General features: G+C 39.3%; 1 protein-coding gene across 1 annotated transcript in view; it reads left to right on the top strand.

Annotated features, from left to right (window-relative positions):
- Window positions 1-298: 298 nt before the first annotated feature.
- Window positions 299-12224, top strand: part of GSDME (gasdermin E) — a 61090-nt gene continuing 49164 nt past the window's right edge. The window contains 2 exon segments of the mRNA XM_021689668.1: window positions 299-509; window positions 3191-3397. Coding sequence (XP_021545343.1) covers window positions 299-509; window positions 3191-3397 — 418 coding nt within the window.

Genomic DNA, 12224 nt, shown 5'->3' with positions numbered 1-12224 from the left:
CAATAAATACACCTTTCTTGGTATAAGCCACTAATATTTGGAGGTTATTTGTATCTGAAGCTTAACTTAGTCTATCTAGACTTACATACTCTCTTTCAGTATTTCAATTTGATTTCTTTGTCATCAGCTGAACCCACACTAGAGGGTTTTCTAAGGAGAAGGTATTCTTTCATGTACAGTGATTGACACGAAGGAAAAATAAGGCACTTTTAGAAAAAAATAAATGAAATAATAACTTCTTATTTAATTTGGGAGTAACTGTTTTGTTTTTTTATTCAGGTAATTTGGAGCTCTCATAATGTTTGCCAAAGCAACAAGGAATTTTCTTAAAGAAGTTGATGCCGGAGGTAACCTGATTGCGGTATCAAACTTGAATGACTCTGATAAGTTACAACTTCTAAGTCTGGTGACCAAAAAAAAGAGATTCTGGTGCTGGCAGAGACCCAAGTACCAGTTTTTATCTGTCACCCTTGGAGATGTACTCACAGAAGACCAATTTCTGAGTCCAGGTAGGTTTCTCTGGGTATAGTCCCAGAAAAGATGATTCATCTTCTAGGTACATGCTGTCTTGAGTGATTGATTATAAGGTGAGACCTTACCATGAATTCTGTTTCTTTGCACACTCTCTTAAAGACATATCCTTTCTTTTTTTTTGTTGTTAAGATTTTATTTATTTTGGTGGGGGGGGAGAGGCAGAGAGAGAATCTCAAGCAGACTCCCTGCTGAGCATGGTGCCCGAGTGAGGCTCGATTCCACAGTCCTGAAATCATGACCTGAGCTGAAATCAAGAGTCCAGCACTGAGCCACACAGGTGCCTCAAGGCATATACTTTTCTTAAATGAACAGAATTCTACAGGCCCGACATGAGAAGTTATAGCTTAATTAAAAAAAATAATATTGCAGTTTTGAGTACAAAAGTAAGACATGCCCATTGTAAGTGTTGTGGCCACTCAGCATATAGGTAGGATGGATCTACCACCCAAAATCTGGTTTAGTGTTGCGGTTGATGATGCCACCTAGCCATCAGGAGGGTGTGAAAAGTTTTATTACTCACATAAGGAAGCTTTCTGGGGAGAGCAGGGCAGGCTCTCAAGCTGGTCCAAAAATAGCTAGAGTTTTCTCTAGGTAAAGAAATAAAATTTCTATCTGTGTAGCACTTTGTACAACCTAGGACTGTTGCTTTTATCAGAAAATGACATTGTTCTGGCCTAAGCCCAGTGGATAGAGTGAGCACTTGCTATGTGCCTGGCTCTGTGTTATGTGATTTACATACATCAACTTGTAACAGAATCCATCAGGAAGGTATTCTCTCCAGATTACATCTGAGAAAACTGAGGTTCAGGGAGATGGATGTTAACAAGTTCTTATAGGTAGGAATATTAGAATAGTGATTAAAATCTTGAGCTCTTAAGAAGTGCTCTATGCTACTTCCCAAAACATTTCCCAAAGTGTTTGTATTCCACAAGATATAAATAGGAAAAGGCTTTGAATTGAGGGCATTTTCATAGTTGTCTCATTTTTGGTGGTGGTGACAGAGATGATTCTCTATTTTGTAAATTGCAAAGATAGTGATTAATGATTAATTCTCATTAACCCTTGCTGAGGAATGGTTTTCTTGACTGAAGTGAAGGAAATTCAGGTGTTGAGGACAGTGAGTGGATGGAAAGAAGCCTTTCAGACTATAGGCAGATTTGAATCCCTTAGAAGTACAACCAGGAGCTCAGGAGAGCCTTGGGTCAGGGAAATGGAAAAAGCCCAGTGTGAAGTTCCTAAGAGGCCCTAAATGTAGCTATATCAAACGACAGTGACTGACACTATTTTTATGGTGGTATTTGGTTGGATTAAAAATAAGAACAGTAGAAATCTGGAGATAAGAGAAGGCTGGCAATTCAGAAATGAGATCATCAGGTATTTATCTTCAGTGTCCAGATAAGAAGGACAGATCTTGAAGGCAATGTGATAGTCCCCTGGATGTGAGCAGATGAGGAACGTAGTAATTCCCAGAGGACTTGATTGAAGCTGGGATACCTGGTAGGGGGTGGCATCTTCCTAAGTCTGGGAAGCCAGAAAGTATGGGTGGGGAGTCTGGAGCTTGTGTATCCCAGGATGGTGTTTGAGAGGGAGGGAGGGAGGGAGGCCAGGCATGCCCACTGACTTTATCAGGAGTAGAGATAAGGTATTGTATGATAAGGAATTAAATGGCCAGGTAGAGGTCAATATACACAGGTGAGCATGGGGTGCCTGGGTGGCTCAGTCAGTGAAACATCAGACTCTTGATTTCAGCTCAGGTCAGGATCTCAGGGTGGTGAGATCCAGCCCCATGTTGAGCCCCGTGCTGGGGATGGAGCCTGCTTAAGATTCTCTCTCCCTCTGCATCTCCCTCCCTCCACCCACGCGCTCTCTCTAAAAAAAAAATTAAAAATTAAAAAAAAAAATAAACAGGTAAGTACGGGAAAGGAAATTTTTTCATAGAGTTGGTAATGAAGGCCAAGGGAATGTTCTCCAAGACTGGTGGGTGGGAAGGGAAGATGCCCAAGCTCCACATGGCTGACCTGCCAGATACGGGGTAAGGCAGACCACTCGGACGTGGGTCATGAGCAGAGCTGCTATTTTCACTCTGCTTAGGTGTCATCCTCATGAAGTCCCTTTACAGTCTTCACCCTGGAAAAGCACACATTGAAAATATTCTATTTAAAAAAAATTTTAAAAATGTATTTTATCTGGATAGTGGTTAAACAGATGCTTGCTTTAAAGTTTATTTACTTATTTATTTTTAAGTAATCTCTACACCCAGTGTGGGGCTAAAACTCACAACCCTGAGATCAAGAGTTGTGTGCTCTTCCGACTGAGCCTGCCATGGGCCCCAGGAGGCTTTCTTTAAAATTATTTGTTAAACTCTCCTGATACTTTTGGTGCACCTGTCTACATATGTATATATTGGAATTGAAAGACAACCAAGAGCACCAAGTAGAGCCCCTGGCCACAAGTCCCACCATGCTCTCAGTCAGTACCTCAGTGGGCCAGCTCCATTTTCTTTAGAACATACACAGAACATGGCTACCGGCTCTCCATTTTGAGTGCGAACTTCATGTTTCCTGTGGATTTCCACAGGATTGGGAAGGTAGGTGGCCTAAGGCAGCTAGGTGGCCATATTGTCATCAGATGCCTTTGCAAGTCTCATTCCCTCCAGTGGTCGTGGAGTCAGACTTTGTGAAATATGAGAGCAAGTTTCAAAACCATGTGAGTGGGACCATCGAGACAGCACTGGGGAAGGTCAAGATGAATGTTGGAGGCAAAGGACTGGTGGAAAGTCAGTCTTCTTTTGGAAACCTGAGGAAGCAGGAGGTGGACCTGCAGCAGCTCATCAGAGACTCCACTGAGAGATAATGAGAATTCTGTTTGGCATTTTGGATTTTGGCATGTATCACCTTTAAAGGTCATTCAGTTGGACCTTTGTAAAAAGGGCAACAGATGGGAACTTTGCCCAAAAGCAAACATGATTGAATGTTGTGCTGAAACTTTATAGAACTCGTACTTTAGCCTGGAATTTCTTGATTGTTCTTAGCTTGAGTGGGGAGACGTATTTTTTTTTTTTTTGATTGAGGTGTAATTGACATATAACGTTGTATTAGTTTCCAGGTGCACAGCATAATGATTTGTTATTTGTCCCTATTGCAAGGTGATCACCACAGTAAGTTTAGTTAGCATCTATCACTATACATAGTTGCAAATATATTTTTTCTTGCGATGAGAACTTTTAAAATTTATTCTCTCGGCAACTTTCAAACATGCAATACAGTATTATTAACTATAGTCAGTGTACTGTACATTACATCTCTAGGACTTATTTCATAATGGGAAGTTTGTACCTTTTGGTCTTTACCCATTTCATGTACCCCTACCCTCCACTCTGGCAACCACTAATCTGGTCTTTGAATCCATGAGCTTGTTTGTTTTGATTCCATATATAGGTGAGATTGGGCTCTTTCTTCCTCTGTGTAACTTATTTCACTTAGCATAATCCCCTCAAGCTCCATCCACGTTGTCCCAAATGGCAAGATTTCCTTCTTTTATGTGACTGAATAATATTCCATTGTATATGCATTAAATTAGGTTCCTGACCCAATTCCAGCAGTGTCTGAGAATTCAACTCCCTGATGATACTGTCTACCTAAAGATAGTATCAGATTCACGGGGTAAGGGCTCAGTCCTAAAAAGACTGTCCTCAGCCCTTACTCTGAGTCAGATGCCAGCAGTAAGCCCAGGCTGTTCCTTGTGCTTCTGACTATGGGGGCCACAGATTGGAGGTTCCCACGACCCCCTCCCTGGATTTCAGATGCCCTTCACAAGTCCAGGTAACAACAGTTGGACTGTACTTCTGACCAACTGACTAAAAATCAGATTCCCGTGATCCCCTCCTTGAGTTCAATTAATTTGAAATATGAAACGTTTTACATAGTAGATCACTGTTTTATTATAAAAGGGTATAACTCAGGAACAGCCAGGTGGAGGAGATGCATGGGGCAGGGTATGGGCCTCCTGCTTTCTCCAGGTCACCACTCTTTCCAAATCTTCATGTGTTCACCGATCGAGAAACTCTCTGAACCCTGTCTTTTTGGGTTTTTATGGAGGCTTTATCCCATAGTCACAATTGATTAAATCATCATGGACCATTGGTGATTGATTCAACCTCCAGCCCCTCTCCCTTCCCTAGAGGTTGGGGTGGAAGTACTGAAAGTTAAAACCTTCTAATTACCTGGTTGGCTCCCGGGACAACAGCCCCCATCTTTAGGTTACCTAAGGGCTTTCCAAAAGTCACCTCATTAACATAACAAAAGACACCTTTATTGCTCTTATCACAGGAAATTCCAAGGGTTAGAAGTCCCATGCCAAGAACTGGGTTGAAGACCAAATATATATTTCTTACTTTAAGTCACAAAATAACATATATATGCCATATTTCTTTATCCATTCATCTATCCATGGACACTTAGATTGTTTCTATATTTTGGTTATTCTAAATAATGCTGCAGTGAACATGGGTGTGCAAATCTTTTTGAGTAAATGTTTAAATACTTTGCATAAATACCCAGAAATGAAATTTCTGGATCATTTGGTAGTTCTATTTTAATTTTTTGAGGAACCTTTATACTGTTTTCCTTGGTGGTTGCACCAATTTATAATTCCACCAACAGAGCCAAGGGTTCCCATTTTTCCACATCCCCTCCGATTCTTATTACTTCTTGTCTTTTTGATACTAGCTATTCTAACAGGTGGGAGGTGATATCTCATTGTGGTTTTGATTTGCATTTCCTTGATGATGAGTGATACCAAGCATCTTTTCATGTAGCCATTGGCTATCTGTATGTCTTCCTTGGAAAAATGTCTATTCAGATCTAACCACTTTAAAAATTGATTTCTTTTTTCTATTGTAGGAGTTCTTTATATATTTTATATATTAACTCTGTATTAAATATATGATTTGCAGGGCACCTGGGTGGCTCAGTTGGTTAAGTGACTGCCTTCGGCTCAGGTCATGATCCTGGAGTCCCGGGATCGAGTCCCACATCGGGCTCCCTGCTCGGCGGGGAGTCTGCTTCTCCCTCTGACCCTCCTCCCTCTCATGCTCTCTGTCTCTCATTCTCTCTCTCTCAAATAAATAAATAAAATCTTTAAACAATAAATAAATAAATAAATATATGATTTGCAAATAATTTTTCCCATCCAGTAGGTTGCCTTTTCATTTTGTTGATGGTTTCCTTTGTTGTGCAGAAGTGTTTTAGTTTGATGTAGTCCCATTTGCTATTTTTGCTTTTGTTGCTTTTGCTTTTGGTGTCAGATTCAAAAAATCATTGCCAAGGCTGATGTCTAAGTACTTACCACCCATGCTTTCTTCTAGAAGTTTTATGGTTTCAGGTGTAACATTAAAGTCTTTAATCCACTTTGAGTTAATTTTTGTGGATGGTGTAAGATGGTGGCCCAGTTTCATTCTTTTGCATGTGGCTATCCAGTTTTTCTAAGACCATTTATTGAAGAGACTGTCCTTTCCCCATTTTATATTCTTGACTCCTTTGTCATTAATTAAATGACCGTATGTGCATGGTTTTATTTCTGGACTCTGTATTCTGTTCCATTGATCTATATGTCTGTTTTTATGTCCAAATCTTACTGTTCTGATTAGTGTAGTTTTGTAATATAGTTTGAAATAAGACAGTCTGATGCCTCCAGCTTTGTTCTTCTTTCTCAAGATTGCTTTGGCTACTCAGGGATTTTTGTGGTTCCATTCAAATTTTAGAATTTTTAGAGTTTTTCCTTTCTGTGAAAAATGCATTGGAATTTTTTTTTAAAAGATTTTATTTAGGGGCGCCTGGGTGGCTCAGTCAGTTAAGTGGCTGCCTTTGGCTCAGGTCATGATCCCAGGGTCCTGGGATCGAGCCCCGCATCGGGCTCCCAGCTCTGCGGGAAGCCTGCTTCTCCCTCTCCCACTCCCCCTGCTTGTGTTCCCTCTCTTGCTGTCTCTCTCTCTGTCAAATAAATAAATAAAATCTTAAAAAAAAATAAAGATTTTATTTATTTTATAGAGAGATTGAGAGACAGAGACAGAACATGAGCAGAGGGGAGGAGACAGAGGGAGAGGGAGAAGCAGATTCCCTGCTGAGCAGGGAGCCCAACACGGGACTCAATCCTAGGACCCTGGGATCATGACCTGAGCTGAAGGCAGATGCTTAACTGACTGAACCACCCAGGAGTCCCAGTGCATTCGAATTTTAATGGGAATTACATTCAGTCTGTAGATTGTTTTGGATAGTAGGGACATTTTAGTGATACTCTAATCCATGAGCATGGAATATCTTATTATTTATTTATTTTTCAATTTATTTTTATCAGGGTCATACAGTTTTCAGTGTACAGAATATTCATCTCTTTGGTTAAGTTTATTATTAGGTATTTTATTCTTTTTGATGCAGTTATAAATGAAATTATTTTCTTAATTTCTCTTTTTGAATGTTCATATCAGTGTATAGAAATTCAACAGATTTTTGCATATTGATTTTGTATCCTGGAACTTTACAGAATTTCTTTATTAGTTCCAACAGTTTTTTGGTGGGGTTTTTAGGATTTTCTATTTGTAATGTCATGTCATCTGCAAATAATGATAGTTTTACTTTTTCCTTTCCTGTGTGGTTGCATTTTATTTCTTTTTCTTGCCTAATTACTCTGGCTAGGGTTTCCAGTATTATGTTGAATAAAGTAGAGAGTGAGCATCCTTGTCTTGTCCTAATCTTAGAGATAAGGCTTTTGGATTTTTTAAAAAAAGGTTTTATTTATTTATTTGATAGAGAGAGACAGTGAGAGAGGGAACACAAGCAGGGGGAGTGGGAGAGGGAGAAGCAGGCTTCCCACTGAGCAGGGAGCCCGATGCAGGGCTTGATCCCAGGACCCTGGGATCATGACCTGAGCCAAAGGCAGACGCTTAACGACTGAGCCACCCAGGCGCCCCAGGCTTTTGGATTTTTCACTGTTGAGTATGATGTTAGTTGTGAACTTATCATATACGGCCTTATTATATTGAGGTATGTTCCCTCTATACCTACTTTGTTGAGAGGTTTTATCATAAAGGGGTGTTGAATTTTGTAAACAGTTTTTTTTATTGAGATGATCATATGGATGTTATGTTTCATTTTGTTAAGGTGGTGTATCACATTGATTGGTTCATGGATATTGAACCATCCTTGCATCCCTGAAGTAAATCCGACTTGATCATTATGTATGATCCTTTTAATGTGGTGTTTTCTTCAGTTTGCTAATATTGTGTTGAGAATTTATGTATCTCTGTCCATCATGGATATTGGCCTGTAATTTTCTTTCTTTTTTTAAATTTAAATTTTAAATTGACATGCAACATAGTATTAGTTTTGAGTGTACAACATAATGATTCAATATTTGTATATATTGTGAAATGATCACCACAATAAGTCTTGTGTTAACATCTGTTACCCAACTGGCCTATAATTTTCTTTTCTTTTTTTTTTTTTTAAGATTTTATTTATTTATTTGAGTGAGACAGAGAGAGAGCACAAGCAGGGGGAGCAGCAGGCAGAAGGAGAGAGAGAAGCAGGCTCCCCAGGGAGCCTGTTGTGGGGTTTGATCCCAGGACCCTGGGATTATGACCTGAGCCAAAGGCAGATGCTTAACCAACTGAACCACCCAGGTGCCCCATAATTTTCTTTTCTGTAATGTTCTTGTCTAGTTTCAGTATCAGGGTAATGCTGGCATTATAAAATGAGTTTGGAAGTGTTCTCTCCTTTTTTGTTTTTTGGAAGAGTGAAAAGGATTGCTGTTCTTTAAATGTTTGGTAGAATTCACCAGTGATGTCTGGTTCTGGACTTTTGTTTGTTGGGAGATTTTGATTACTAATTCAATCTCCTTATTAGTAATTGGACTGTTCAGATTTTTTATTTCTTCTGATTTATTCTTGGTAGGTTGTATGTTTCTAGGCATTTATCCTGTTCTTTTAGGTTGTCCAATTTGTTGGTGTATAATCGTTCATTGTAGTCTCTTATGATCCTTTGTCTTTCTGTGGTATCAATTTTAATATGTCTCCTCTTTCATTTCTGATTTTATTTATTTGAATCCTCTCTTCTTGGTGAGTCTAGCTAAAAGTTTGTCAATTTTGTCTGTCATTCCAAAGAACCAGCTGTTAGTTTCATTGATCTTTTCTTTTGTTAGTCTCTATTTCATTTATTTCTGTTTTTGTCTTTGCTTTTTCCTTCTATTATTTTTGGGCTTTCTTCTTTTTGTAATTCCTGGAGTTGTAATGTTAGGTTGTTTATTTGAGATCTTTCTTGTTTCTTTAGGTGTAGGCATTTATTGCTATGTACTTCCTTCTCGGAGCAACTTTTGCTGCATCCCATTAGTTTTGGTGTGTTATATTTCTATTTTCATTTGTCTCAAGGTATTTTCTTTTTTATTAATCTTTTGATTCTTTTTTGACCCATTGGTTGTTCCATAGCATGTTGTTTAATCTCCACATCTTTGTGAATTTTTCAGTTTTCTTCTGGTAATTGATTTTAGTTTCATACCATTGTGGTCAGAAAAGATTCTTGATAAGATTTCAGTCTTCTTAAATCTATTAAGAATTGTTTTGTGGCCTAACATAATAGTCTATCCTGGAGAATGTTCCATATGCACATGAGAGGAATGTGTATTCTGCTTTTGGATAGAATGTTCTGTATATATGTTAAGTCTACCTGGTCTAACATGTCATTAAGGCTGATATTTCCTTCTTGATAACCTATCTGAGATGATCTATTCATTGATGAAAGTGGGATATTAAAGTCCCATACTATTATTGTATTGCTGTCTATTTCTTTCTTTAGGTCTGTTAATATTTGCTTTATGTATTTAGGTGCTCCTATGTTAGGTACATAAACATTTACAAATGTTATATTCTCTTGTTAGGTTGACCCCTTTAACATCAAATAATGCTCTTCTTTGTCATTTATTTATTTATTTATTTTTAAAAGATTTTATTTATTTATTTGACAGAGACACAGAGAGAGAGGGAATACAAGCAGAGGGAGTGGGAGAGGGAGAAGGAGCAAGAAGCCCTATGCGGGGCTTGATCCCAGGACCCTGGGACCATGACCTGAGCCGAAGGCAGACGCTTGACGACTGAGCCACCCAGGCGCCCCTCTTCTTTGTTTTTTATTACAGTCTTTGTTTTAAAGTCTTTTTTGTCTGCTATAAGTATAGCTAGCCTAGCTTTCTTTTGGTTTCCATTTACATGCAATATCTTTTTCCAGCCCTTCACCATCAGTTTGTGTGTCTTTATATCTTAAGTGAATCTCTTGTAGGCAGCATATAGATGGGTCTCGAGTGTTTTTTTGTCTTTAATCCATTCAGCCACTCTTTGCATTTTTATTGGAAAATTTAGTCCATTTACATTTAAGGGAAGCGCTCTAAAAGGATGTTACTTCAGGCAAATATGTACTTTTTTTTTTTTAAATATGCTATTTATAAAATGCCAACAGGGAGAATGCTATGTCCTACATTTTTGAATATTGATATCAGAAGCAAGAAAATGACATTCCCCTCTGGCTCCTGCTAGCTTTCTGATTAGGAAAAGAAGAAAGCAAATTAGGGGCTTTAGCAGAAGAGCTGGTTTTCAACTTCGAAATCTTGAAGAAAACCCCATAGTTATTCATTGCTTAGCTTGTAGTAAATACATTTTACCTGGTGTAACTCATTATTTTTACCTTCTGTTTATTCAACATTCAATAAAAATGTTGTTGAGTGCCTATATGTGCCATGTACCATTCCGCATGCTTGGGATCCTGCAGTGAACAAAATGCCAACATTTCTGCTGTACATTCTAGTGGGGAGAGACACAAAATGTACAACTAGGAATGGGGTTTATGATTTGAAAAAAGTGGCCAGAGAAGGCATTGCAGGGAAGTTGGCATCAGTGCAAAGATTTGAAGGAGGACAGATTCAAGTATAGGGGTATCCTGGGCAAGAGCGTTGTGGGCAGGGGTCAGTGTGGCTGGAGTAAGTAAGCTGGGCAGGAGAAGGGGAGGCCTGAGGGGGTAAAAGGAGTGGATGGCAGGTCCTACAGGGACTTGCAGGCCGCTGTAAAGGCTTTAGCTTTTATTCAGAGTGAGATGGGAAGTGGCATGTGGGACTTATTTTTTAGAGGGATCATTCTGGCTGCTGGTTTGAGAGGAAACTGGATAAGTGGAAGCAGGGAGTCAGTTGAGTGGTGATTGCAATCATCCTCGTGAGAGCTGATGTTTCAGTTTGTACATTAACATATGTGTGTTTTCCTGTGTAGTTTTATCACCCTTTTTCTTTCTTTCATCCTTTTTTTTTACTCTTTTTCTTTTAAAACAGAAAATGCAACTGCAAATAAAGAGAAAACTCACTTGCATTTAGGTATAGGTGGTTTATTTTCACTTTTCCAAAATTCTTAAGATTATATGAAATAGGGCGCCTGGGTGGCTCAGTTGGTTAAGCGACTGCCTTCGGCTCAGGTCATGATCCTGGAGTCCCGGGATCGAGTCCCGCGTCGGGCTCCCTGCTCAGCAGGGAGTCTGCTTCTCCCTCTGACCCTCCTCCCTCTCATGCTCTCTGTCTCTCATTGTCTCTCTCGCAAATAAATAAAATCTTAAAAAAAAAAAAATTAAAAAAAAAAAGATTATATGAAATATAAAATACATTCACTCATTGAACAAAATTCTGTTTAAAAAATTAATGAGTAAATACTACCATAAAAGTCATGTATCAAGCATTTAGTGGGTGTCTTTTTGTATAGACCTTGAGAACGCTGAGGCAACTGCAGTCTTCAAAACTCATTCACTAACCGCTGGTGCTAAATGGACTTGAAAGACCTTGGCCATTATTCACTGCCTCCCGGTACTTCGTAGGACTCCAAGACTCTGGCAGGAATCCCCTTTTGGTCAGAGAACTTTAAGCTCTCTCTGGTGACATCGGGTGGAAGGGACAGCCACCTCTTTCTGTGACAGTCATAGTCTTTATTTTCCTTTCTCTGTGGCTTTTTTTCTTTGCTAGGGAGGCATTTTCCTTTTCTATTACAATATTTGGGACTCACCAGAAACATCTCTGTTGTTTATCTGAAAATAAAATTTATCTGGGCATCATGCATTTTTACTTGCTAAGTCTGGCAAAGAAAGGGGAAGAAGGACAGGTGGACTGGGAGTGTCCAGGGGCCTCTGTTGCTCAGTCATCAGACAGACCTCTATAGTTGAGCCCTTTTGTGCAGGTTTGTTACTTCTATTTTATGAACCACGTTTGGCAATGCCATTTCCCAGTATAGGTTTTCCAAATCCTTTTTGTGAAGCAGGTGTAGAAGGTAGTGCCAACAGGAGGCATACGGAGAGGGGTCAGTGAGTAGAGAGAGGAGAAAATATTCTGAAGAGAAAGAAGTTCTTGCCAGCAGTTGTAAGTGGGAAGACAGAGAGAGAGGGAGAGGAAGGAAACAAGCATCTGCTGAGCACCTACTGTGTGCCAGGCACTTGATGGCCCAGACACAAAGTGTGCATTTACTCTGCACAATTCTCTTCTTTTACACTAAAGGAGCTAAAGTTCAGGAAGGAAAAGTAACTTGTTTTCAGTCCCAGAGCTCAATTTGGATGCTGGAGCTGGGATTCAACCCAGGATTTTCTGGCTCCAAGGTTCCTGTTCTTTCCTCAAAATTGTGTTTA

This window comes from Neomonachus schauinslandi, chromosome 12 (assembly GCF_002201575.2).
Source record: "Neomonachus schauinslandi chromosome 12, ASM220157v2, whole genome shotgun sequence".
Lineage (NCBI taxonomy): Eukaryota > Metazoa > Chordata > Mammalia > Carnivora > Phocidae > Neomonachus > Neomonachus schauinslandi.
Note: the sequence above shows the minus strand (reverse complement) of the source record. Positions and strands in the feature narration are given on the sequence as shown.